This window comes from Centrocercus urophasianus, unplaced genomic scaffold, assembly GCF_019232065.1.
Source record: "Centrocercus urophasianus isolate 14NV4802_14NV808 unplaced genomic scaffold, USGS_Curo_1.0 seq_11, whole genome shotgun sequence".
In the NCBI taxonomy this organism is placed as follows: Eukaryota; Metazoa; Chordata; class Aves; order Galliformes; family Phasianidae; genus Centrocercus; species Centrocercus urophasianus.
This window is the reverse complement of record NW_024884253.1, coordinates 68326525-68348443: the sequence shown is the minus strand read 5'-3', so window position 1 is coordinate 68348443 and position 21919 is coordinate 68326525. Positions and strand designations below refer to the sequence as shown.

Below are 21919 nucleotides of genomic sequence, written 5' to 3'. Positions count from 1 at the left end.
CAGTGGGGATGCACCCAAGGAAAGGGCTGAGAGCTTCCAGAAGTAGCCACGCTCCTGAAGGGCTTGTGCTTTCTGTTCTTGGAGCATCATCTTTGCTTTTTGCCTTTGCTCAAGGGATTGCACAGTTTGCACTGCACCCACTCAGTGGGGTTCTCAGTGGGGTTCAGTGGGGTTCCTGTCCTCACACTTGAATTACACCAGGGCGAGGAAGAACTGAGCAGCCTTCATCCCTAGCTCATGCTACTGCAGGTGCCCTCAGCATAACCTGTAATCAGTTAGTTGTCATCAGAAGGCATGGAAAGCAGCCAGAGTTTAAGCACTTCCACCTTCCTACAACCACAAAGTGCAAGTGCTGTACTGTAAGCATCTCCTGCACTGTAACTGAATGATTATAATATTTTCAAATCACCTGTGGTTGCAGAATTTCTCTGCTTTAAGTAACTTTCTGCCTTTCATAAGCTGTGGAAACAAGACTATAAATATGAATACTAAAATCTTCAAATCTTCATTTCCCATTATCTATCAGTTTTGAGGCTCTGGCTCATGACTGTTTGGCAGAGGGGTGAAAACAGAAGAATTAGGGCCAGTATTCCTATGTCTTTTGCATTCAGTGAAATTACTCCAGATTTCCACCTGCAGTCTTACTTCAAAGGGTTTAACCTATCAGTACACAAGTGTGTAAGCTGGGACAGTGCCAGTCTGTCAGGCACCATCCCAACAATGTATCCCGACTTACCTTGGAAGTAGAAGACAAAACCCTAGGAGCATAAATGTCAATATTTAGAAGTGTTTGTAACTTGGCTGATGGCATTGAAAGAGAAAAAAAAAATCAGGAAAGTAGATTAATTCAAAGTACATTGTAAAGTAGATCAATGCCCAAGAATTCCCTGCTCCTTTTGAGTGTTCCCTGAAAACACACAAGCATATCTGGACAGGATGATCTATTCAGGAGCTGTGTACTGATACTAGGATGTAGCATTGTAAATTTAAAGTGGGAAAAAAAAAAAGGAAAAAAAAAAAACATCTATTTTTAAATACAGATGTTTTATCTAGAACTAGTTTTTTTGTTTGATGAGCGTTTCCAGCACTATTGAAGTTTTGAATTCGGTTAAAATCTGTTTTTCAAAGTAAAACACTTCCAGTACAAAGACAGGGGGCTTTTTAGAGAACAGCCATCTCTCCTGTTCTTCAGCAGCTGACCACTTCACTGCCATATGCAAAACAGCACTGCTAGGGAGTGAGTTCATGGGGGTGGTTTGGATCCACTGCAGTGGGGCAGGCAGATGGAGAGAAGTCAACTTGCTGTCTTGGCAGCTCCTGATGGAACTGATGGAACAGCCTACTGAGGAGGAGCTTTGGGAAATGTTCTTTCTTCCTCATTGTACTAGAGCAAAACAATGTGAGTGGTTGTGAAGGTTGTAAATCCTAATGATAAATGTAATACCTGTTAGGCATTTAAACTACACTATGTCAAAAGTCCCATTTAAGAGCTCAGCTAGACGCGTGTGTGGATCACCACAGCCATGCTATAATTTCAGATTTCTCACAGCAGTCAAGTCACGTACATAACTTTCATATGTCAAGGTACATAGATAATTTGATCCAGTTCTAATTTCTGTTATGTCTTACTAATGTCGTGACAACACATTCTGATGAATGATTGCCCAGACCTGTGTAAGTCTGATGAGCCTTGACTTAGTTCACATCAGATTTGTCTTTTACTGTAGATGGTGTCATACAGGTGCACACCAGTCAGAAACTTTCATTTAACCTGACAGCAGGGCCTGAGATTGTGAAAGAAGCAACACCAGCAACTCCTTCAGCAATTTCTGGCTGAGTTTCAATCCGAGTACATCCTATGTTATTACTTTCTTAGATACATTCTGCCTTTTTGCTGTTATCCACTTGTTCTGGGTCTAGTCACCAGTTCCTGCCAGTGGTTACCTATAAAAACTTTACATTTCTGCAGCTTATTACCTACCATAAGCAGTTACTATTGCAGTTAATATGCCGGAACCAGTAAAATGCTGGCTTGCAAGTAGGGGAAGAAGGAGGACAAAACAAGTCTGATCCTGTATGATTTAAATCATTTGGTGAAATGTCTGTTAAATGAAGTGATGAACAGGATCAGGTTTGAGGCAAGAAGTAACCAGGGAGTCTGCAAACTGAGCAGGAGGAGAGACACTTCTTCTGTAGTTTCTTGGGTCTTAGCCAATTCATTATCAGATTGGTTGTATCATTTTTGTTTGTTCTCCTCAGAGTGTTTTTTCTGAAAAGAAAATGTTCTGAAAATATACTCTTACTTCCTGTCAAGGATGTTAGTAGCCACGGAAAACAGAAAACACTCTTCAACATAGACAGATACTCCTGTGCAGCCACAGCAGTTTTTCTAAACCACAGGTGACTTTCAAGTCAGTGTCATCAGCCAATCAGATAATCCAGCAGAGCACAGGGCTTGTTTTTATTTTTGCTGTGTGGCAGTTAGCAGCTGAGCTGATACAGGAATTCTTTTGGAGCAGATGCCATGAGGTCATCCAGGCTGGCCACATCCATCCTCAATCACACCATGCAGCCCTTGACTCCACCATTTTGGCTTCTCCCCTCTCACTTCTTCAACCTATGGGTTCTTCAGGCTTTGGTTCCCTATCGGGTCAGCATGTTGTCACTTCCAGTCATGGCTTAATTTAGTTCTGTCTTCATAGTGCTATTGTACAACAAACCAGATAGATAGTATCTATACTACTCACCTCAGGAAGTCAAGGATTCCTCTACTGCAGAGTCACAGAATTTGGAACACACAAGAAAACTGAACACAGCGTGGAAGTTTTAAACACTAAAGAATACTGCTGTCTTGTCTATCTTTAAACACAGAAAAAATAATGTGGAGAAAGCAAACTATATTTTGACACAGTAAGCATAGTCACCCTGACTAACTAATTATTTCATATGGGCTTGAAGAAAGCTGTATATTCAAAATGACTTACAGTTGAGCAGGAAAGCAAAGGACTTGTTCACTCCTTAATCCCAGTTAAAGTTGATCAGTGAGACTATAGTATCATACCTACATTCTGCAGTGATTAAGCCTCCAGTCCAAATCTAGTCCCTGCAGGTTTCCAACAAGCACATGATCAGAAATACATCTCCGCTGATGAAAGTCTGACACACACCCTTTAACATCTGACAATGCAGTGTAATTGAGGGAAAATGCACATATTCATTGTAGTCAGAATTTAGAAAAAAGCCCAACAGAAGCTACCTTGGAAGAGGTGATGAGGACATGCAGTGATATTTATGTACTTTGGTTGTTGTGTGCCTTCTTGTGGTGTGCAGTTGTTACTTATTAATTAATTACTGCCAGTTAACAAACATCCATTCTTGTAACAGAACTACAGTGACAGAACTACTCCTCAGTTTGTCAGATCCTTTTGACTTATTCTTCCTCTCCTAAATCAGGTTTGTGACTGATAAATTGGTTTCTGAAATGCGGTCTCACACACTGCTGTTGAGTTAGTTTTCTTTGCAGGACACTTCCATACTTCCATACTGTACCTTTAAGTACCCAAATCAATTTAATTAAATTTCATTACAAGCACTAGAGCTGAAACAAACTAATGAAAGCAGCCATCACGTCAGGTGCTATTTATCTCAGCATTAAATTGAAAATACTCCCTTAAGGCTCTTAAAAATTAGTTTCAATATTTAACGCTAATAGCTTTTGGAATTGTTTCTGGGGATAGTTGTAATGAATCTGTTACAAACAGTTTACCTTTCCAAGGGAAGGACCTTGTTCTTTGCAGCAGAGAAGGGCTAAATATATATGACTTAAAAGTATTCAGGTTTTGGAATATGTGGCATCTGTGAGCTGCCCATAATGTGCTCCAAAAACACTGTGAAGCTTTTCATACTGCAGTATGCCTTGTTGAGTCATAAGCATTGCCAAGTAACAACAGTATTCATGTTAGAGTTTATTGTTGACCTACCTCCCATTATTGAGCTAATCAGGCTTGCAGACTTTAAAGTTTGTAGCATATTTGTTTTGAAGACCTTACAACAGCCACTACTCTCCGCAGTGAAAATACCTAAGATTTTAAGGGAGAAGAGGGGCAGACGTGCTACAGAGAAAAATGCTATTGCTAGCATCCCAGCTGCAGCTGGATTTTGTTCTCTTATTGATGAGGTACTTTGCAATGCTGTTGATGAGGAAGAAATGATGACAAAGCGTAGATTAGTATTCCAAGCAAAACTGGTGCCACACACAATTCCTCTGTAAGTCCATGTGAATTTCATCCACTTCCCATCAGAAAACTTGGTATGGAGCTGAATATCAGCTTCAATACATTGGAAATGATGATGGCAATGTTGATGTATTACACATTTTGTACCAGATGGGTCACGTGAACGCACATACAGGAAGATAAAGAACACCTTGTGCAAGTTTGACCTATTGAAGCTGTATGAGACTGAAGGTGACAGTTTCCTGGATTGCATCATTTTCCTGGATTGGTAACGAGACAGGGTGTCACCACTACGAGCTGGAGGCAGAACAGCAGTGCATGGAGTGGTGATGTGAATTCCCCATGGAAAAAAAAATGTTCAAGTCATAGCCCTTGGCACGTAATGTGTGCTGTCTTTTGCACTATGAAAGGGATGATCCTTCTGGATTTCCTGGAATCTGGACAAACCATCAACTCAACTGCTACACTGCAACACTAACTAAGCTGAAGGCTCAGTCTTAGAGAGCCAGTTCAGAAAAGGAAACAACCATTCTCTTGCAACGCGATAGCACCAAGCCCCATATCAGTTTGAAGACTGTGGAGTACATTGCCTCTCTTGGCTGGACTGTCCTCCACACCCACCGTATAGTCCAGATCTGATGCCTTCTGACTTCCATCTGTTTGAGATGATGGAGGCTGCTATGATGCCATCGTAGCAGATTTGAAACAGTGGGTCACCTCCACTGGTGTAGATTTTTATGAGCACAGCATGCAGGCTCTTGTTCATCACTGATGAAAATGCAGAGCTAATGGTATTGACTTTTGAAGAATAGCATTTTGTAGCTGAGAACTTGCTCTGTCAAATAGTGTTATTCTGCTGTAGTTTCCGTGGAAGCAAAAAGGAGGCATTACTTTTGGAGTGACCTACATAGAAATGCATTCTGTAGGGAGTACAGATGTTCGGAACCTGTAGCTAGGTGTCAAGTTTCTCTCTCCTATCAGAGCATTTCTCTCTGCATCAAATGTGAATGCCTTCCTTCCTCCTGCTGCTATTAAAAGAGCTGTTTGCCACACTCTTGCAGAGTTCTCTTTCTTGAAAGTGGAAAAGGTGTGTTCGAGCCTTTCCCTGCTGCAGCTGGGAGAGCTGTGTGCCTGTGATGGGCCTGATGGGAGGGGTGGGCCTCAGAGCTGGGCGTCAGGGGCAGCCCAGGGAAATGTCCTTCTGCAGTCAAGCAGAGTTAGTTTTCTGTAAGCAAGAGTAGAATTCCTGCTGGTTGTAGGGATGGGTGGGGTTGCAGTCTTTTAGTGTTTGCTTATATCCAGCATTTCACTGCAAAGCCATATTTAGCACCATGCCAGTTGCTTGACTTGATATCCATGGAGCATAGCAGAAAGTGGGTGTTTGTAAAAGCCCTTCAGCCCAAGACCAGGCAGGATCAACCTGTGTTATAGATTTAGATTTAAAACTAAGTAGTGATAAAAGCAATTTCAACATGAAAATATTTTAAGGCGTCTGAAATATTGTAGTTTAATAAGAGTACTAGTAAAAGTCCATTTATTCTTTCATGATATTTTCAGGTTATAAAGCTAATTATTTAGGAGCATTACATTCTGTTATAATAATACAATAATAAACTGTGGAGGAATTAACTCTTTATTTCTGAAGAAGCTGTTTCTAACAATAGAAACAATTTCTGTCGCTTTGTTTCTTTTTTAAAAAAATGCATCACCATTACCACAGCTCTAAATACAGGGAATGGAATTTCACTCTGTACATCTTGGGAAAAAATGCTGTGAGGAAAATGCATTGATTTTTATTGCTCAGTGTGAACAAATGGGCATATAATCCATCTTACTAGACTATAGACTATACTCAAATGTTTACATCAATTTTGCTAATGTGGTAGCTTCACCTTCTTCTTACTACAATTGGTATAGTAAGATAGAAATGACTTAAAGCAAGAACTTGCCGCAAAAGGTAGCTTTGTGATTCAGAATATTTTTTTTTAGCCAGAATGTCATCTAAAATGTGAAAGGATCATAGAGTCATAGAATCATAGAGTGGCCTGAGTTGAAAAGGACCACAGTGATCATCTCATTTCACCCCCCTGCTATGTGCAGGGTCACCAACCACCAGACCAGGCTGCCCAGAGCCACATCCAGCCTTGAGTGCTTCCATGGTTGGGACATCCACAACCTCCTTGGGCAACCTGTTCCAGTGCAACACTACCCTCTGTGGGAAAAACTTCCTCCCAGTATTTGACCTAACCTATCTATCTAAAGTAGAGGCAAGAAAAAAATATAAGACATTGTCCAGTGTTTTCATAACTTGAGTTTTACTGGAATACAGTACTTTACAGAAATTACTGCATTTTAAAATTGTTCTTTTTGTGTGTCAGTACAGTCAGTATATGGAATCTGGCACTACTGAGAGTATCTGTCACCCAACCACTGGAAAAAGAGAATAACCTACTGTATATAAGTAGTAAAAAATAGAATATGTGGGAAAACGCTCTGTACTTAACAATGAAGAACAGTGAGGAAAAGCACCATATGCTGTTTTTGCTGATTGCTGTCGTAATGTTTGATGTTGCAGGACGGATGGTCACAGTATCACTTTGTAGCCTCATCTTCAACAATAGAAAGAGATCGGCAAAGACCATACTCCTCATCACGCACGCCCTCCATCTCTCCCGTGCGCATGTCTCCTAACAACCGCTCAGGTAAGAGCAGGCTCCCAGGACCAAAGTAAATGCTGAAATAATCAATTGCTGTCATTTGCCTCCTTTAAGCAGTGTCTGATCTGTTATTAACAGTAATGGCAGGGCACAAGATAACAGCCTTTGCTCATATCTGAACTATCCATTGAAAACAGGAATGACTTTACTTTGCGGGGCATTTCATAAAGTTCTACGGCAGAGAGATTACTTAACTTTTTGTTATGAATTGCTATGCAGTGCTTTCCTGATTGACATTAGATGACTAGATCTCAAGAACAATTAATTCTACTGTTAGCACAAGGAAATTCTGCTACTTTCTGCTAGTCATGAAATCTCTCGTGTTGTTGTGGCAGAAGTTGAAAAATCCACATTATTTCTGTCAGCTTTTATTCTGATTGTACGTGTATGTGTGTAGATATACATAAATGTGCATTCGCTTGCATATACAATTTGCAAGTTTAAAAAAATTTTGACTACAGGTCTTCATGTAATATTGATGTCACATTTAGAACAACTGTCATTAATTCTGTATGATCTCTGCAGTGAATTAATGTTAGTATGGCAACTTGTACTGATGTTAATTTACTTTTCTGCTCAGTAATCTAGGCATTTTTTCATAAGCTTATTCTAAGCTAAATATATCCTGTCTAGTTAAAACAGGCTCAGTAACAGTATTTTAAGATAAACAGTTAAAACAGACCAACTTTCATTTCACTACTTGTTGAATCAAATCCTGCCATTACATAGGTATACCGGTAGTTTTAGATTAAAATTTACCACACTGGTTTTTTGCCATCAGCATCATACAGTAGTTGCATTTCTAAGAAAATAGTTGTGTTAATTATCTATAAGCTGTACCTTAGTCCTGCCGAGAAACCACTGAGGAAGTTTGAAAATGTGGCTGTAAGTACACCCCAGTGAGAGTTACTGCTCTTACTATTCCATCTAAATTCTTCCATGGTATGCTTGTAGGGCTTTGTTCAAAGAAATAGACAGCAAACGAAATCAACACTGATCTGTAAAACTATTTCATGCATTATTTTTATAGGCAAGCCAGGGCAAGCTAGCAAACTATCCAGAAAATGTTGCATGTGGTAGGTATAAAGCAGACTGAAAACCATTCTGAAATAATGGATGTTACTTTCATTCTTTTCTCAAAATGGAAGAATACTTTCCTTGGAGGTCTGCCTTGGGTCCAGTACATTTCAGTAGTTTTAATAATGACCCTTCTAATACACAGAGGATACCTGTTAACTTTGCAGGTGGCATAAATCTAGAAGAGAATCACCTTGTATGGGCAGCTCTGTTAGAATTCAGAGTTGTCCTGAGAAACTGGAGCTACTGTCTGAAAAGATCTTACTCCTTACAAATAAATTACAAGGGGAAATCTGGCTAAATGAAACTGCATTAGAAATGACTTAGGGATTTTTGTCAGTTGCAAACATGAATCGGGAGATCACACACAGAATCACAGAATCACAGAATCACAGAATCACCCAGGTTGGAAGGGACCTCAAGGATCATGTAGTTCCAACCCCCCTGCCTAGCAGGGCCACCAAACACACACATTCAGATCAGGTTGCCCAGGACCCCGTCCAACCTGGCCTTAAACACATCCAAGGACGGGGCATCCACAACCTCCCTGGGCAGCCCGTTCCAGGGCCTAACCACTCTCCTTGTAAAGAACTTCCCCCTAACATCCAACCTAAATCTTCCCTCCTTCAACTTCGATCCATTTCCCCTAGTCCTGCTGTTGTCAGCCCTTTTGAAGAGTTTACTCCCCTCGTGGGTGTAGGTTCCCTTCAGGTATTGATAGGCTGCAATGAGGTCACCCCGCAGCCTTCTCTTCTCCAGGCTGAACAAGCCCAACTCCCTCAGCCTGTCCTCATAGGGGAGGTGCTCCAGCCTTCTGATCATCTTAGTCGAGATGGAGAGATCAGAGTATGAAGACACACTGAATGGATTGTAATTTTTTAACTCAGAGACAAGTGAGAAGAGATACACATCAAGTCTTCAGACATGTAAGAGGCAGCTGCAAAGAGGCATGCTATGAACTTTCTCTGCTTTTATAGAAGACAAATAATGAGCAGCAAGGAGTCAGGCTAGACATCAGGGAACATTTCCTAATGGCAGAGAAACAAAGCATTGTAATAGACTGCTTGGAGCAATTACCTGGTTTTTGTCATCAGAGATCTTTAGTTTCAGACAAATCTGTCAAATATTATTTTGGTATAGTGTCTAGTACCTTGGGGTTAAAGGCTGAAGTAAATGAACTCGTCATGTCCCAATCATCCCTAGGACTTGGTGATGCAATGCTTTTAACTAGCTTGAAGAGTTCTGTCTTTTTGTGTGTAATTTAAGAATAATAACACAAAGCTTGATATTACTTCTTAGTCTAATGTAAAGTAATGAATGTATGTCTACTTCCAACAAGAACTCTGGAGGAGGACAGTTCTATATTTTAACACTTACCAAAAAGCCATAGTTCTAACATGTGAGGAGAGGCACAATTTATACAGCTAACAGAGAGAGATGTTTTTTTTCTCATAAGTCAATTTTATTCAAAACAGCAGATTGTTACAAGTATCACTAAAGTATGGGAAACAAAATGCATGCAAGTGTTAGTTACCTTTTGAAGAATTGCATCTTGTTTCATCCCCTGCTTAAGTCAGGCTCCCATTAGCTGATTTGGTAATTTAATGTCATGTCATGTTTCTTCGTAGTTAATATCTTTATCACCTTCAGAATTACATCACTATTGACAAGCAACTTAAAAGCAATCCCCAGTTTTGATGGCTTCATAAGAAAGCCATCTGTACCACGTCTGCTCCGCAATTTCAGAGAAAAGATGTTATTGCTCTGGAGATTATTTTATCATATTGAATGTCTGGGTGGCAGCCAGGAAGCATGTGGAAACAAGCACCAAAAGTTCAGTTATTTTTTTGCCACTATGCTTTTACTAACTCTGGGGTGTTCTGCTACTCACTTTGTACTACTTTCCCTCTCCTCCCCTCCCCAACAGGGAAAGTGCATTGTATCTACCAACATCTGAATCTATCAAAATTAGTTTATTTGAAATCTGCTATTTTTGTCCCAGCTTCTCTCTTTTTCCTTTCATAGCATCACAAGCTGTGAGTCTTGTGATCAACACCACTCATCACCTTCACATTCTTCAGTGTGTGAGAATCTCATACAAGCCCAATTTCTTAGTCATTTTTCACTTCCCCGCTTTTAGCTAGACCACGTTTCAGTTAGACTCTTTCTTACTGGCTGCTGAAGCTCAGTCAGCTGTGAAACAACTCCACAAGCCGGCTGTTCCCATGACATTGTTCCCCAACCTCTTTCTTTCAGCTGTTCAGCCTCTGAACACTTGAAGAGTTTCACAGCACATGATGAAAGAAATTTTGTTTTAATGCCAACTGTTTGTACTTAGATAGTTAATGGCAGAGAAATTATTTAAGTTGCTTTTAAGTGTTGTATTATGATTATTCTATGAAAAAACAGCTTTATTTTCTTCTTTTCCCCCCAGAATTATTTCAAGGCTTGTTTATTTTCAACAGAGAAGGAAGGAAAGAAACCACTTTATCTCTTTTTATAAGGATTTTTCTACTCAGTTGAAAGTTAAGGGGTCTTTTAAACAGAAAAGAATTGACCATATAAAAAAAAAAAGAGAAGTAGCTACACTGGGAAGTGTTGACACATTAAAGAAATTGAAATGCAATGGGAAATTTGTTTATTATTATTATTATTGCTGTTTTTGTAGTTATTCGTAATGATCATCTTAGATGTTGAGTGTAAGTGAAAAGAGAAAATGATGTTTGGAATCGATAGTCCTGAATTTGAAATAACAACGGTTTTTCTTTCATAATCACAGAACCACAGAATGGCTAGGGTTGGAAGGGACTTCAAGGATCATTAATCTCCAACCCCCCTGCCACATGCAGGGCCACCAATCTCCCCATTTAATATTAGACCAGGCTGCCCAGGTTCCCATCCAATCTGGCCTTGAACACCTCCAGGGATCAGGCATCCACAGCCTCTCTGGGCAGCCTGTTCCAGCACCTCATCACTCTCTGTAAAGAACTTCCCCCTAACATCCATCCTAAATCCTTCCTCTACTTAAAACCATTTCCCCTTGTGCTGCAGTTATCAACCCTTTCAAAGAGTTGATTCCCCTCCTCTAGTGTTTATTCAAACAGCTGAACAGTAGTCTACTAGCAAATATATGCTTTACTGTGATGTTTACTCTAGAGTTAAACAGTACATTCAGTGATGATGTGGTAAGAAAAACTAAATCCATTTTTATGATCCAGCAAGTGCCCCAGCCTCACCTCGGGAAATGATCAGCCTAAAAGAAAGGAAAACAGACTATGAATCAACTGGAACAAACGCCACTTACCATGGAAGTAAGGGAGAACACACTTCTAGGAAAGACACCATGACAGGTGAGATTATGCTTACATAGCACATGTTAAAATCAGTGATGACAGATGGCTGAATTCATAGGCTTGGCTGACATGCTCTGGTTTGTGCCAAAGTTTAGCAACGTTGAAGAATAAAACAGAAAAAGTGCTTGATCTCGGTGAATTCAAAGCTCTGTGAAAATGATTTGCAAAGACCGTGATTCTTCAACAAAAAAAGTCTCTAAGAACATTTGTATATTTCTTTTTCATTTTGTTCTCTTTTCTGAAGAAAGTGGGTAAATCCACCTTGTATTAACTGGTGCTTTTTCTGTGAGCATGACTATGGTGAGCATGTGTGGTGGTCACTGATGCCTGTCTTTTGCAGGGAATGGCTCTGTGGGACAAGTTAGTTGTTTTTATATGTCAGTCATAGCTAGGAAATTCCCTAGCAGTTTGGAAAGACTATTCTTGTTACTTTCTCAACTAGGCTGATTTAAAATTTAACAATTTTCTTGGTATATGTATTATCATCTTTTGCAGGTTTCACTGAAGGCCTTTCTCCCTTTGTGAGCTCATTCACCTGTTAGCATTTCAGTAATTAAGAAACATTGACTACTTTGGCTAGAATTGCACCTCTTCTTTAGTTCTCTGCAAAATGTGTCGATCTCTATCACCCTTACACAGGCTTATATAACCTCTGTTAGGTATTATGTTATATTTATACTGTGCTAAGCCTCGTAGTGTCCTCTCCACCAAATGGTACCTTGTAAAAATTTACACTGAGGAGTCATTCTGCATTTTTTGAATGCCTCTTGCCTTTTTCCGTTCCCTCTGCAATGGTCTTGCTCAGAGAATGCCAGAATGGGTTGGTTTGGGTTCTTAAGCTCACAGGGACAGCAGAAACGTGCTGATTAGATTTCAAGCCATCCATGCTAGCGTCCACTTTCAGCACATGACACAAATCACACAGCATCTATTCTGCTATACACCATTGTGCAATCACAACCTAAAGACCAGTGTTTGAGTTTGGATGAAAATGTAATGCAGAATTAGCAAGAAAGTGAAGTCTGAAGAGGAATGACAATGAAGAGCATATGGAAACCACAGAATCGAATGTCCTGAATCATCTCTACAGGATACCAATGAAACTAAAGAAAATTCAATCAAGGTACTGTATCTAAAGTATCTATAACATTTTGGGTGCTTCATAGTCATATGAGAGGATTCTTTAAAACACTTCAGTGGCCATTACTTGTGTGATTATAAAGGACAGCACTTAATTTTTTTTTCAGCACTTTCATGAAGAAGGAATCTGAGTAAGAACTGCAGAAACATTAGTATTTCACCCTACCTGTGTCTGCAAATTCAGACAACCAGATTATATTTGAAAGTTCTCAAAAATGGATTTCCTTGTGGAAAAACTTCTTTAACTTCCTTGCACTGTTCCTGTGCTTCCTTGCAGTTCATTAGTTATTCTTTCATTTCTCTCTCCCCACTTCAAAAAAACGTCTTTTTCCCCATCTCTTATTATTTTACTGTTTACTGTAGTGTCTTTGTTCTCCCTTATGTCCTTGCTATGTCTGTGCAGTTTTAGGAACATGAGGTTTGTGCTTTCCCAGCAACCTTTGCTCCACTGTGATTTTTGCATCCTGTTTTCTTTTCACATCTGTTTGTATTTTGTATGTTCTTATTGATCTTTCGGAGAGGTTCTTAATAAGAGCACTCGAGACTCTCAGCATCATGCTCATCTATTGGTAATTTTTCCAACTATTGAGCTCAGTGAGAAAAATCAGAAACAATCAAACTGATAAGCTTTATAATGTTTTAAAATCTTATAGCCATTGTATAAATGAATATGAAATTAATAAATCACTTTCTGTGTCTTTCAGGTCACCAGATCACTGCTCATTTGGTCAGAGCTCAAATTAAACATCATTTTAAGAACAGAAAATGACAGGAGTTGTATTGTCAACGTTTGATGTGAAATGTGTGTAACGTATCTGTAGCTGATCAAATAATAAACATTTCATTAAAGAACAATATGAAACTTATGACTTTAATTGTGAGACATTTTGGCCTTACTTCTGTGGTCTTTCGTAAGTTTGCATAGCAAATTCATTTCAATTCCTATATTTCATTGTGTGCATCAAATAATGCATTGCAGTTAATACCTCCACAGAGCCTATGGGACTTAGATAAATGTTTTTTCAAGTTCCACCTGGCGTATACATATACTGAACTGCTCTTGTGTTTTGTGCCAAGCTGATATATTGCACAAAGCTTTCTTTGACTTATAGATTTACAGAATGTGGAATGCAATAGCAGTAGTCCCAATTTATCTACACCTGTCTCCATGCTCTTCTTCAAAGCTCTTCTGAGTTTATAGTTCAAAAATTTTATGACCTCTTGGCTAAGACTGAAATGAAGGTTTTGTGATGGATTTTTGAGGTAGAAATGCTGGATTCCTGCCATTGTGGAGAGCCGTTAGGAAACCTCTGGGAAAAAATGGAGAATCTATGAAGTAAACAATTTGGCTGAAAATGATAACTTACATTGATTTCACAAGAACAGCTAATAAATAGGGGAACAATATCAAAGTTTCTATTGCCGGCCTCACTTCACAGGTTTATGATGCCGTGTATATTTACAGTCCATCTTCTCTTTTCTGTAGAAAATAATAACCAATAATAAAATTTTATCACCTAAAGTATATTTTTAAGACAAAAACTATTCTATTCTTTTTTTTTTCTTAAAGGAGCTGTAAATGAATGTGGTAACGTTATTTATGCCTTGGTGTTCTCCTTCAGAACAGAGAAGATAAGCCTACTGTATACTGTTATGGGACTTTGTTGGTATCCTTACTGAACCAGTATGTGCATTACAATCTGCACCCTACATCTTCACTTCCACCAGCAGAAATACCTTCTGATTAATTTATTATGTTGCTTGTCAGTAATCTTTCATCTGTACTTTTCTTATTTGAACTGACTTGCACATTCTGAACACAACCCCCAACTGTTAAAATAGCTAGAGATACTCAGGTGACTTGAACTCATTATTACTTTAAGAAACCACAATAAAACTGTAATCTTTTGACATGCCCTTTCACCATAAATGCAGGTGGCTGTAGTAATGACAGGCAGTGATCTCTGTTAAGTGATATTTGTGAGGCACAGAAGCATTTTCCTTCACTGTCTTGAATTAAATTTTAGAAAACAGAGTCCTGTTCATAGTAGGAAGAGCAGGTTAAGCAATACCAGCTGAGGATGACTGCCTGCCCATTGATCTTTCCTTTCTTGTGTCTGTCTGTGTTTGTGAGTGCAAAAGGTTAGCACCTTATTATCTCAAAGTGCCTGTAAATGTGTTCTGAATGGGTACTCTTAGGAGCTGGAGATTGAATGTTAAGCCACAAATCAAGTGACTGAGAAACGTGGGGAGGGCTTCAATCAATGATAACTTTGTCACATAAACCAGTGAGTGACATAATTCTCAGAGCTGCTGGAAGCTTTGGAGAAGGTGGCTGAGGGAAACTTGTATTATTTTTTTTTTTAATCAATATCACCTTGAAAACTGGGGAAAATAATAAAGTAAGGTATTTTTCTTTAATTTTCTTTATACAGCACAACCACAAACTACTGCAGGCGTATCATAGTATTCACTTCAGAACTGTCACAATTTTGCCCAGTAAAAAGTACCTTCTCAGTACTATCTTGTGCTGTTGTTTAGATACTGCATAAAATACAGACACACACACTCATCAATTCTGGAATCAGTTTATCTGCAGTGACAATTCTCACCATTCTGTAAGGAAACGTGTTTGATGGAAAACCTCTGTCTCCTGCTCTTTGTACCTCTTTCCTTTGCCACGTTTTAAAAAGGGAATTATTTGATTAACTCTCTTTCTCCGGGATCATTTTACTATGATGACACATGTAACATCAGATACTAGCCACCCACATATTTTTCCTTCCATCTGGCTCATCCTCTCCCTTCTATCTTTTATATTCACCCCCTGCTTTTGAACAGCAAGAGTCAGCTGCTCACTGAAGTATGGCACAGCAGGAATGGAGTTCCCAGGAATGCTGCCTGCATGTTCCGAAGCAAGTACTGGAGTGGGGCTGCATTACTGGCAGCTATATTTCTTGGCTTACATTTCCTCCAAGACAGAGATGGAGTTATCTCATCCTCCCAGCTAGACTAAGCCAAGATTTCTTGTTTGTGAACTTGGCATTCATTTCAAAGCATTTGATGTGTCATTATACTCCTTTTAATCACTTTAAGAAAAGAATACCACAGTTTGCTTGCATTTGACTGCAGTGAAATCAGCAATGCAGACCTTCCATTATGCAGAGGCTATCCATTTCTTCCATCGTGGAATCTGTGATCTGGGAGACTGCAAGTCTTCAATCTGGCCTGTGGCATACAACAAATTTCACAGTACTGTGGTTGAGAGCTATGCATCTACTATGAACTGCTTCTGTTTTTTTAATAATTATGGCTATTAGGGGCACATGGGTTCCTTGTGCTCTTTTAGTTGCCTATAAAAAGATGGAAAGGCTGTCGCCCTCCTAAAAGTCTCTCTGATTGTGGGAATGCTCTGTGAATTAGCATGTGTCCAGTCTGCTGTTCTTCTTCAGGTTCTCCGTAAAACCCTCAGATTTGCATCTTATACTGCTCTTTATTCTGGACAAACAACTATGAATAGTATTGTACTTTCAGCCATTCCTGTCTAAAAATTTGCATGTATGGATCTTCAATCCTGCTTATCTTTAGATTTATATACATAAAAAAAAAAGAAACATTACAAGAAGTTCTTCCCCATTTATGAAAGTCCAGCACATCATCACTTCCATGTTGTTCATCTCTGCTCCATTTCCTACATGGGACTATGCACTGTCTCAGTAACTGCATCCAGCACATCAAGAACTAAGAACTAGCTAACAGTGAAAAAAAAGGGGGGAGGGGGCTGATTTTTTTTTCCAGCTGGTGAAGATCATCACCCCACCATATAGGTCCAGTCTTCATCCCATTTCAAGATCATCCTGGAGATCTTTAAGAACACCACCTGTGATCAGTAAAGTGGCAACATGGAACAGTGCACCAAGCTCTGTCAAAAGCTTTACCTTCGGCATGGTGCCTGTAGCAGATGTGGAGATCAGAATGGGCACTTCACAGTCAGCTTTGACTACTGACCATGCCATTCCTTCCTTTCTCCATAGTGGGTAGAGTGACTGGGGAAGAATGACAGAGGCAGTTTACTGTGCTGGGATCCATGCTAGCAGGTTTCCAAAGGAAGAAAAAGTGGTTACTTCTTCAGTAACTGTGATTCTTCCTGGTGATGTGACCAGCATGGATCCCACCGCCAGCTTTCATCTCTGCCCTTCAGTACTGCCCTCCAAGTTTTGAGTTGTGAAGGTACTAAAACCATCTCAGGTTTCATACGGTTGCACAGAGACCTGAGAGAAGCTGAATGGGCAGCTTGTTTCAGTTCCACTGATGCTCTGATTCACTGCTATTCAAGTTTTAAAATTATTTTTTGGGCATATGCTTTTATAGTGAGAGTCACAGTGACAGTTACCAAGTCATTGGTTCTAGTATCTGGAAAGTTAATAACACATATCCAGCAAGCACAGTGTGCACCACATCTACATGACATCCTTCCATCAGATAATTTCAGACATGAGAAATGCATACATTTCTATCAGCAAGCTGAGCTTCAGATAGATACTCAAATCAAGGCGATCGGGGAAAGTTAAAGCCTTGCAGAAAAATCTTTGGTTTTGAATGTATTTCTTTAGGCAGGTACTCAGTAATCTTTGCAAAACAATACAATGTCATCCTTGTCTTCAGAATCCCTTCTGATTTCAAACTCGTAGCTCAGTTTTGTCCATGCATTTTAGCAGTAAGGTATTAGAGAAGAAAATTACTGCAGTTCATGGACTTGAGACCGTCTTGGCCAGAATATCTTTGGTTTAACTGCTTATTTTTTGCGTAACTCATTTTATCAGTTGTATTTAATCAGTCTTCCCATGAATAATTTCACAATATAACAGTAGCATTGTTGGATAAGTAATCCAGGATCAGTAACGTTCAACTGAACTGAAATGAGTTAAATGTTTCTTAATCCCAATATTTACAGCAATATGTGTTATACAAAATCCCACATATAACCTGGAATATATTACTGAATGCTAGCTCAGTATATGAAAATATTGTGTTGATTTATGTGTGATGGTAAATGATACAGTGCCTGTTACCATTAATGTGCTTACCATGTACATATATGTACCCCAGAGCAAAGATTAGTACTGTTTAGTGTGAGAGAAAGAAAATAGAATACTGCTGATGCTTTTAAAGATTTTTGTGTAAGGGAAATGAGCACTATGTAAGTATTAAATGAAGCCTGAAGAATTTATTTTGAGGCCACAGCTGGTAAAACTGCTTTTCCTTCGTTTCTCTCTCTCCAGCTCAGAACACTGGAATCTCAACTTTGTACAGAAATTCTTATGGTGCACCTGCTGAAGATATCAAACATAACCAGGTAAGTGAGGAAACTAATATATTGCTGTTCTAGATTGCAAGATGCCAGTGTAACATTTTGTATGAAAACTATGAAAAATATCACAAGAATTAAAAAATCTAGGTTAGAATAAATGAGCCACATGCTTGACCATATGCTGGCAATTCCACTGGTCTAAGGCAAGTTATATCCTTAATGCTAATGCATAATTTCAGCCCAAGTTTCAAAAATGTCCAACAGGTTATGACAGCAGATGCACAAGAATTATTTAAAGAATCTAGGCCTTTCACTCATAATGAAATCAAGAGAGGCTCGAGACCTACATGCCTTTAAAGTTCTGGGTGTGTGATGCACACTGCAAGGGCCAAGCTAACATAATGGGCACTTCTGCTTTGTCAAATACCTGGTGATGTCCTGTGCCAGTAAACTTGGTGAAGTGCATTCACATCTCATTGCTTGAGTGTATCCAACATAAAATTGAAAGCTACTTCTGGCACTGTTTGGCTCACAGGCTAAGGCAACATGTATACTGGACAAGCCTGGCCTGGTACCCTTATATCTCCTACAGGTACGTATGCATTGTCTGTATATATGTGTAGCTCCATTATACAACTGTATCTTATAATTAATTATCACAGTTCCTGAATATTCTCACAGCTTCCCTATGCATTGTTCATCATTCTTCAAATAGAGGTAGGAGGCCAAAAACACTTAGGAAAAGCACTTTACATAGAAACACAGAATTGCTCTGGTTGGAAAAGACCTTAAAGATGAAGTCCAACCACAGCCTGACTATACTACCCAAATGATGAGTAATAAAAGAATATTTGGTGAAACTGATTAAAAAAATCCTGAAGATTTCTACTAGATTACCTGAAATTTCAGTTTCAATGAATGTTATTTCAATTTGAATCCACAAACTTAAGGCAGGTTTCTGATGTTGTGCCCCTATGTTCCTTGTATTGGTTTTACTCTTTATTTAGCCAGTATTTCACGTGGTGTACCATATTTGTGTGCACTGCTTCAAGGTATTTCTGCTTTTATTGTCTTTAAAGAGAAAAGTCCTTCTAATTAACACAGTGTTTAGGGAAAGGAGGAGTATGAGGTATTCTAACAGCTGATGCACTCAGGCTGCAGTCATAAATAATTTGATTTTTAGAGTGAGAGCAAAAGGAAAACACCACTTTTCCACCTTTTTCCACTTGTTTTCTCAAAGAAATGTCAGGTTTATGATTGACTTATCATAAATAATGTTTCTATTTATAAAGGACCCCAGAATACTAATTTGGTCTTCTTTCTACTCAAAAATATGACTGGCTATGTCTTCTGGCTTATGAACAGATTGCTCAGTATGTAATTTTTCTCTTTTGTCCAAATTGAGACACCTGTGTTTGAACATGTGGCATTAGACATAAGTGGTGCTAGAAACAGAAAATAGAGTTGTTATGCTCCCTTTTGCCATTTTGATCTTGTGACCAGTGCTGTAAGATCACTTGTAGGGCTGTTAAAGGTAGTGAACGCTGACTGTCTTTTGCAAGTTACTCAGAGAGTCCCATACAGACATTTTGAAAGAGTAGCCAACAGTTTGGGACATAGCAATGCAATTGTGCCCATCTTCTTGAAGGAACATGGCAACCTCATGCATAGTCTGCAGGTTTGGCAAAAAGTCTTCTGATACTGACATTGGCTCGCTGGAAAAGACAGCATTTGAGTATTGAAAGACCATGTCATTTTGCAGTCACAAAGCCTGCCCAATCTTCATGGAGATGGCAGAGTGAAAGATAGTGTTCCACTAAGATACTTGACAAATGATTATAATTTTCAGATTTCTACTAAGTCCCAAATATCAAAACAGAGATTCACTAGGGCTGTCAAAAAAAAAAAAAAAACTTAATGGCAAACTTAGATTAGGGGTCCACCTGAGTCTTTTTTCTGTATATCATAAATATTTCAAGCTCAAGGCAACTTACTAGAATGTAGCAACTCAAGACTGTCAGCATGAATGTCAAGGCAGTAGTAAGAAATTGTTTCAACTTAACAGTAGCATAATACATTCCAGGGGACTTAGTCTGAAATGTTCTCATGTCAGTGCCCTGAAGGCTATACTTAGTTCTTAACGGTGTCACCCAGTCTCATCTGTGGCAAAGGAAGTTGCAAATGTTAAGCATATTGGAGTGTGTACACTGTCCATTCAGATTCTTCTGAAATGAATTTTTACCACCAGTATTTGCACTGTATAGCTGCAAAGTAGTCAGAAAGCTGTATACAGATGATGTTTACTAAAAGTTACTGTGAGCAGCACTGCTCAGAACCAGATTTTAACTACATTTGAAATAAACCAGCATCTGTTAGCAGCAGTAAAATGAAATAATAAATGAAAGTGTAAAGAATATAATGACAAGGCAGAGCTGTGGAATTAATTCACTTCTAAGTCTACTTCGGGCACTGGTTAAGTAATGACCAAGTTTCCATTTCCAGCACGGTGAACATAGAATGAGATTCACTCTTTCTTCCCTCCTGCCCACAGAAAATTGTATCTAAGAGGTGCGGATGTTGCTGTCTTTCAGGTTTCAACACAGCCAGTTCCACAGGAGCCCAGCAGAAAAGATTACGAACCATATCAGCCGTTTCAGAATTCAACCAGAAACTATGATGAGTCCTTCTTTGAGGACCAAGTGCATCATCGTCCACCTGCAAGTGAATACAACATGCACCTGGGACTAAAGTCAACTGGCAACTACGTCGACTTCTATTCAGCTGCTCGTCCCTATAGTGAACTTAACTATGAAACAAGCCACTATCCAGCCTCTCCCGACTCCTGGGTTTGAGACTTGGGCAGATAGAAAAGCTCCAGGAACTGTGCATGTGCATGCATACCACAAGACATTTTTTTCCTGCAAATTTAGTTTGTTAAAGCCTGTTCCATAGGAAGGCCCAGATAACCAGTGTGGAAAAAATTAAGAGATTTTTTTAGAAGGCTAAAAGAAATGAAAGCTAAACCTTGGAGTAATTAGAAAGAAATATATATACTATATATATATTTTACAGTGTAGGACAACTTTAGTGTTGGCCAGTAGAGTCTTAAGTTTGTTGCTGTGTATTGAATGTGGCTGAAAGAAGGAGGGAGATTATGACAGTGGATGTGGGTCAAGAGTTAAGCACAAGTAACTGAGCAGCGTACATACTTTATGGGGAACAGCTTCTCACACTTTGTTTAATATCCTCATTCATTGTGACTCTAGGCTTCAAGTTGCATTTGGGGTTTCCTCTGTACAGCAAGATGTTTCTTGCCTTTTGTTAATGCATTGTTGTAAAGTATTTGATGTACATTACAGATAAAAAAAACAAGTGCATTGTGTATATTACACCAATGCCACAGTGTTTCTTCATCTATGGTTCTAAATATTGCTTCAATTTCAAATTTTGAAAGATGTATGAATTTCCAGTTTTTTGTTTTTCTTTTCCCCAGTGCGTTTTAACAAAAAAAAAAAAAAAAAAAAAAAAAAAAAAAAAAAAAACAAACAAAAAGGAATATTTAGCAGTATTGTTCGTTCTGATATGTGAATTTGTTTGTGGCAACTAAAAAAAAAGGCATTCAGCAGTTTCTGACAATTAACATTCATCATTCCACACTCCTTGTCAACAAAGTGCTTTTTCACTGCCTAAAATTTTAGATGTAGATATTTGAAATAGATTTTTTTCATTTATACCAGTTTTCTTTATGATGATACAGTGTTAAAAGAAAATAAATTACAATTGATCTGTCATCCATATTTGCTAAGAATGTCTATTTCCAAGAATCTACCATACAAATATACATTCTTACTCGTGTGTGTCCACGTATGCATAGTATTCTGTGTGTGTGTGTGTATGTGTTTGAGTGTGTGCGTTTGTGTGGTATAAAACCTATTTTCATCCAATGTTTTCCTCGTTCAAGCTTCAGTTTTTGTTTGATTTTCAGTTTTTTTAAACAGTGGAAACTCCAGTATGTGCTTTCTCTTACTCACTTTATTAACCATAGATAGCAATTGAAAATTGTTAGGCCACATACTCGCAAAGGAA

General features: G+C 38.8%; 1 protein-coding gene across 3 annotated transcripts in view; it reads left to right on the top strand.

Annotated features, from left to right (window-relative positions):
- Positions 1-21561, top strand: part of CTNND2 (catenin delta 2) — a 507709-nt gene extending 486148 nt beyond the window's left edge. For all 3 annotated transcript variants that reach the window (XM_042838959.1, XM_042838975.1, XM_042838967.1), the window contains exons 18-21: positions 6811-6937; positions 11248-11379; positions 17805-17878; positions 20425-21561. In XM_042838959.1, the coding sequence (XP_042694893.1) occupies positions 6811-6937; positions 11248-11379; positions 17805-17878; positions 20425-20685 (594 nt within the window). In that variant the 3' untranslated portion in view covers positions 20686-21561. The remainder of the gene's footprint in view (positions 1-6810; positions 6938-11247; positions 11380-17804; positions 17879-20424) is intronic.
- The last annotated feature ends 358 nt before the right edge of the window (positions 21562-21919 follow it).